The following is a 6,888-nucleotide window of genomic DNA, read 5'->3' as shown; positions in this document are numbered from 1 at the left end:
GCTCCTGCCCGGGCCCCTGCTGTCCCTGCGGGGCAGGCCCTAGTCCAAGCACTGGCGCTGGGCCTCCGGGCAGCCGTACTGACATGAACTTCGGTGGTGATTAGCTGGTATTTCCATCCGTCACTGCCTCAGGTGGTTTTTTGTTTCTTTCCCTTCGTCAGCACCCCAGGCTGTGCGGGCTGCCCGGGGGTGTGCAAAGAGCAGCCGGCGCAGCCCTTCCCTGCTCCCTTCTGAACTGTTGTCACACGGCAGCGTTCGGCACGGTTCGTTTTGCCTGGCAGACACAAACTGTCAAGGTGCGTATGAAGAATTTTTTTCATCACCTGGTTAATACCCGAGTTGTGGTTCAGTTTGGTGAACTCGTATTTTCACAAAGGAGAGATGGAGGCTGCAGCTGTAGTTGCCTAAAGGATCTAAATGTCAAGAATGCCAACCTTGGGATGAGAGTTCAAAGTAACACCTCTAGAAAAATGTCTATTTTAATTATTTAATATGTTAGAATGTATTAATAAAATTCATAACAGAATGTAATAAGCTTTCTTCCTGACTGTGGGACTGTTCACAGCTGGTGAGGAGGGAATGTGTACAGGAGATTGGCCTCTGTTAGAGGACGTCAGGATAGGAGATAAGTCATTATGTACATTTCAGATTAAAAAATGTGAGATGTAAATTGCAAGAAAGGTTCTTCAGAAATGTTAGGTCCTGCACCTGTGAGACTTTGCTGCCCTCTGCTCTGCTGTGAAGCCCCTCATCAGGTTTAGCATTGCACTGCAGAGCCTCTCCCACCCCATATGCCAGATGCAACCTTTGGCTATAGAAGGGCATCTCATTTATCCAAGGGATAACAAAACAGGCCCCATCGCAGCTGTTCGGGCTGTTAGTAGAGCTGAAACTGAAAGAGTTTGAGAGGGCAGGGTTGGCAGCCTGCATCTGTTTGGACCCAGCACAATTTGCTGGGGTTCAGGAATCAATGTGAGGTTTTGGATTCTCTGGGGATTGTTCTCGTATCAGCATGCACAGTATGTCTGGAATCAACAGAAAAAGCAACTGCCTACTCTTTTGACATGTTTTTGGAGGCCCTTCACTGCACTAGGAAGTTGGTGTTTAGGTCCTAATTTTGGGGCTGAAGGCAGACTTTTGGTTGGGTAACTCATGTAGCTCGGCCCACTACAGCAGAACAAGAATGTTGAGAAAGTCTGACTTTCAGATCTTTGAACAAACAGAATCAGCTGCTTTTTCAGTGTTTAGATTTTCAGTCTCTGGCAGATTCAGCCACAGGAGATACATGTTACTACTGACTGTTTTGTTCACTCATCTCCAGGGGTTCCTGCTTCTACCACAGCGGTGGAAGAACTGGAAAGGAGCTGCTTAGTTCGAGGAGCTCACGCTCTGTTTTAATTAGTCAAGGTATGTACTGTAGAAGAAACATGCTTTCAAATAAAGGGATGCCTGCAGCCTAGACTCTAAAATACTTTGTTCCATAGCATGATATCTTAGTTCTGGCAAATTTTCCATACATGCTTCTTTAGTATGTTTTATTACTATCTCTATGTGACCGTAGAAGTAATAAGCAATTATAGCTTTTGTTTTTTTGAGAATTTGGAAAAGAAACTCTCTGGCCATGCTCTGTCAAATTTTATATTGCAGCAATTCCAGAGGAAGAGGACATGCTCCTGAGTGATTAAATTGCTGAATGACAGGAGTCTTAGTAATATGGATGAAGACTGTCTTATGTATGGCTGCATAAGGGGGTGTAATGTTCTTGAAAATATTATGCTTTTATTTTTGTATGCTGTGGCAAGTCATTTATGCAAAAAAGGCATAAAAGACCTTTTACTGTACAGTTATAATTGCTCATGTGTATAGATACAGTAAGGGAAGTATGTGAAGACCAAGCTGTCACCAACAGAGACCCAGTGTTACGTGAAAATCTGGACTGTACCAAATCCCATGGCAGTGATACCAGTTTTTCTGCATATATAATCTTCTTCTAATATATCTGCCAGCTAGGCAGGATGCGATAAATACAATTATAGCTTGTTCTATCCTGGTGGGTCAGCTTAGCTTGATTTGTCATCCTCTGCATAGATGTACAAAGGAAGTCCTGGGTGACATCCAAGTGTGACATCTCTGTATACAGCTTACATGGACAAAGATTTCAATCCAGGTGCTCCAGTATGTTTAAGACATCAAACAGATTACGTGCATCCAATGAATAATATGCATGCATGTATGTAATTGTTTGATCTGTGTATCATGAAGAAATATATGTGGATACCTCTTTGAATCAGATATGCATGCATGCATCCAGATATTCATGATATATCTAAATATGGTGATAATTTTGTTGAGAGAAGCCCTCACTCATTTGGCAGTGTCTGAAGAGCAGCAGTATAGTATGTTAAGTATGTAAGAAAGTGAAAGCACAACTTCTTTGGAGATAAATTGAATCTTCCACCAAAAAAAGTAGTGCCCAGACCTTCCAGGAGTTTAGTAAAGGATTGCTCTTATTCTGTGGAGGGAAGGTTAAAGTGAGGGACACCAGATAATGTGAAAGCATGAATCATGGTATCAGTTCTCTAAGTCTTTACATCAGATGGGGTTGTGAATAATAAGCTATTCTACTGAGCTGGATAGACTTACTGCTTTGTGTTATTTAGAACTAGGAGCTATATTACTCTGGAGAAAACAACAATGTAGATATGTCTTGCAGAGCAAGGCCTCACAGGGTGAATGCCTAAACCCATGTGCAAGCCTTTGAGCAGTAAACTGGCAGCTAGAGTTTTGGGTGCTCATAACTGAGCTGTGAAGACAATACACCTTTTAGGAGATGGTGGGCATGTGCTTGTCTCTTTTAACATGAGTGCTTGTATTAATCTGAACTAAGCCTCAGGTTTACAACATTGCATTTAATGTTTCCGAGGGATATAATTTCAACGCAGAAGTGAATTTCCTCTAAATAAGTTCACATTTCCATCAAAAAATCTTCAGAGAGAAAACTTGAATGTATGGCTCCTTTCTTGTGTCCAAACAAAAACCCAACTGCATGAAACAATCTTCACAGTATGTAACAAGTTGCAACATGTTTTTTTCTGTCATTTTGATATATGCAAAATATAGAGAAATATTAATACCAGATCACAGATAGAAAGCACAAGTATTGTATTTAACTGATTTATGCATTGTAATGCACGAAATGAGCTGCCAAGCCAGGATTAGAACCAAGGACCGTTTTGACTTCCATTTCTATGAGTTTGCATACCTCTCCATACTGTACTTTTTTTCTGCTTTTTAAAAAAATGTATTTTTTATCTAATATCAGTCCTACTGGCAAAAGATCAATCTTCACTTTTTACTATTTTATTTGATATACAACCACATCTGATTATTGCTAGGGTTGATGTTAACATACATAGCAGTGTGGCATTCACAGAGCTGGTGGTCAGTAGTCCTGGTCTAAATTGCTTAATAATTTGCTTAAAAATCTAATTGTCTTAAATATATTTTTTTCAGGGTTATTCTGAAGATTAGTGAAAGCTACAGGCTTGAGATTTTTCTAAAGTGTATGAGATCTGGGTGTACGGTGTTGATTCACATTATAGGGATAAGCTCCAAAGCAGAGGTCTCTATTGAGGATCTCTAATCCTCAATAGAGGATAAATCCTCAATAGATCCTCTAATAGAGGATCTCTATTGTTTTTGCCAACATTTTGATATGGGCTACTGAAAAATGTTTTTTTCTATTGTTAGGAAGCTCTGTACGTTCATGCTGATAAAATACGGCATATACATGTGGCCAGTACTTTTATGACTACAAATCTCTGATCTGTAAGGCATGACTAACACCTCAGCTATGGCTCCAGAGTCTTAATTTGCTTCTGAAATCAGTTCCACTCTGCTGCCATGGGGATAAACTGAGTTCTCCTCTCTGAAATGCTAATAACCCCCTGGACTCTGGCAAGTTTGTGCTCATCCATGTGGAGCCAATTACAGGGAGGTGAAAACAAAGGTAAATAAAACTTAGCCATATAAAAGCAATCATGAATATAATACATTTTCTCTGTGCATAGGTCCTAATATATGGGACATATGCTCTAAGTAAGTATTGAAAATAGTACTTAAAAATGCAGAGCCTGCATTTCTTTTTCTGAAAAGCACATTCCCTTATTTTTCATGTGGTTCTTTTTGGATAAGGCTATTGTGGGTGTGATAAACACATGGAAAGCAAGTTTGGTGAGAGCTTGGTCCAGCTTTTAGCTTATTGAGTGCAATCATGTATTTGTCTTACTAGATGGTCTAGTATTTGCAGCCTGCTATTCCATCTTTGCTACTGATAAAGGAACAGTTTCATGGTAGCGCTGCATAATCAGCAGCTTGGTAAACTGGATTTCTAGAAGGCCCGCCCTGCCTCTTGCTACTTGGCGGGCAGATTGATTATTGAGAAATCTGAGGCAGAGGACTCTGTTCTTTGTAAGGGCTGATCACGTTGCTTTTCGAGCATATATGATACTGCTTTTTGTGTACTGGTTATCTAGTGGTAAATAAAGAAGTAGGTAAGACTGTCTGCCCAGTGCTCTTGGCTGGACAGTGAGAAGAGGGCAAACTTTCTATTGCCCAAGTTATAAGCTGTTAAACATCCCCTACTTGTGTTGAACCCTGCATTTACCACTCTATGTACTTCTGTCCCATGCCTAATTGGAAAATGAGATCAAGACAGGCATACAAAAACATATATGGATGTTGTTTTAAAAAAACAGACTGTAAGTGGTTACTTCTAGGTAAGAGCCTTTGAGAGTTCTAATTAAAACATAAAATTTGTGATTCCTTAACCTCTGTTCAAACTATTGGACATTTATCTCTTTGACATTTGAATTGGAACAAGGACACTATGCACATATAATGTTAAAAAAACCCCACATAACATTTTAAAAGAGGAAAAATGAGGCCAGGAGACTTATTTATACTTGTGACCCAATTAGTGATATGAGCTGTCACCCCATATAAAGAATATGTTCACAACTACAAAGAAACACAATTCAGTCACGCAAAGAATATATTTCCTCAAATCACTCTTCAGGGTGGCTGGACACTGAGCAGATACTAAGGAGAATGCTTGGTAAATAATTTTCAGATTAGTTAAGAACTAATAAATACTTAAAGCTCCTATGAATAGCTTTTAAATCTAGTTTTTTTCATAGTTGTTTGACATAAATACTACTGCTGTGTACTTGTCTCTCTCTTGCAATAGGTGTGAAGGATAAGTGGTAAGTGCCAGTAACCCTCTGAGACTACATTCCTTCATTAATCTATGCTACAGTGTTCATGATTTATCCATAACTCTTCATTATATTGGACTCCACCACAGTCCACAATCTTAACAAGTCCATCCTCCCAAAGTAAGAAAACGGATTTCACCTTAAAAATGGCTTGTGGTTGTTCTGTCAACAAACCCTTTTACAATGTTCATGCAAACATTCAGCTACCATCAGTACTCCTTGTGATTATGGTAGCATTTCTCCTGAAGCATAATTTAATAGACATTAAGTTTCCTGCATGCGCTCATAAAAAGATTTGGTTAAATTCGCTGTTTTAACAAAGCTTAGGTTTATTTTATACAGAGACTCACTCAAATATCATAGATATTATTGGATGACCTTGCAGAGGTCGTCTTAAGACTTGAGTTTATTAGTGTACAGTGCTATACACATTCAAAGCCTTTCTTCTGTGTAATAGATAAGGAAAAAGAGAACACCCTCCTGTCCTCTTTTACAGTAGTGCAGCCAGTAACACTAGTGAAATTTTAATTTCTGCATGCATTGTCTTCTCATATTAAGCTTCCTCTTCAGAGTATTTTTACTGCTCTGTTTGTCCCAGGGCCCTGCTGTGTTGCTCCCCCCCAGCACTGAGTACATACACGACACTCAAACACATTGATATTTACCTTATAAACACTGATCCGACACTCTCTGTAGGGCTGACTGGGGTGCCATTACTTGATTTTCGGAAGCTGTTCTGACTTTCAAAATTAAAAACTGAGTCCTCTAAAGAATTCCTTTTTCTCATTGTTTTAATGGAGTTAACTGCAGAGTTAGCGAAGTTCAGTTCCCGAGTGATCCTTCAGTTGCACAGCCTTTCACTGCTCTAGGAAGTGTGGGCTTAATATGACTCCAGCTCAGGCTGGTTTTTCAAATCAGTTAATGAGTAACATTGACGTGACATCATAAGGTGGTTTTCTTTTTTATCTGCAGCACTTTGTAGGTTTACTTGGAAATGAAAATAAGGAAATCAAGGTGCACTGTGTCTTTGGAGTGTCATTGGTAATAGCAATAACTCGTTTTGATGAATTAAGAAAATGAAGGAATGTAAAACAAGAACTCTAATTCAAATGATGTTTTGTTGCAGGTTTGTACCAAAACCTGTGACATGTTCTGCCATAAATTCTACTTTGTGAATTGTCTACATGCCATTCATTAAATAATACAACTTACCTTTCAAAAGTGACTTTATCCACCCATCCTGACATGTCAAAATGACTACATTGCACTTCTCCAATGACAAACTGGTGCATATCCGTGCATGTAGCTGCTGTAAGTCAAGTAATTTAAGCTTAAGTATAGGTAATCTTTTCTCTCTCAATGTACCAAAGCCCAGCTGGACAAAACCAATTTGCCTAACCATTTTTTCCATAGGAATTGGCAAACATTAACTACAAACTTACACAGTTTTCTGTTTGCTAAAGATTACTATAATAATTACATTAGTCTAAAAAACGATAAATGATGTTTCTTTAGATTTCCAGTCCTCTTACAGTACTTAATTATCACCCTAAGGTCTCCAGAAATTCTGTTAAACTTAATTTAGGGCCTGCATGGTAATAAAGTTTTGTCT

General features: G+C 39.0%; 1 protein-coding gene across 1 annotated transcript in view; it reads right to left on the bottom strand.

Moving 5' to 3' along the window:
- Positions 1–6,063, bottom strand: part of GRAMD3 (GRAM domain containing 3) — a 39,608-nt gene extending 33,545 nt beyond the window's left edge. The window contains exon 1 of the mRNA XM_010000465.1: positions 5,942–6,063. Within this exon, the coding sequence (XP_009998767.1) occupies positions 5,942–6,063 (122 nt within the window). The remainder of the gene's footprint in view (positions 1–5,941) is intronic.
- Positions 6,064–6,888: the final 825 nt, after the last annotated feature.

The sequence above is a fragment of the Chaetura pelagica genome, unplaced genomic scaffold, assembly GCF_000747805.2.
Source record: "Chaetura pelagica isolate M959 unplaced genomic scaffold, ChaPel_1.0 scaffold16, whole genome shotgun sequence".
Classification (NCBI taxonomy): Eukaryota; Metazoa; Chordata; class Aves; order Apodiformes; family Apodidae; genus Chaetura; species Chaetura pelagica.
The sequence above is the reverse complement of the archived record's forward strand: the minus strand, read 5'-3'. Positions and strand labels throughout refer to the sequence as shown.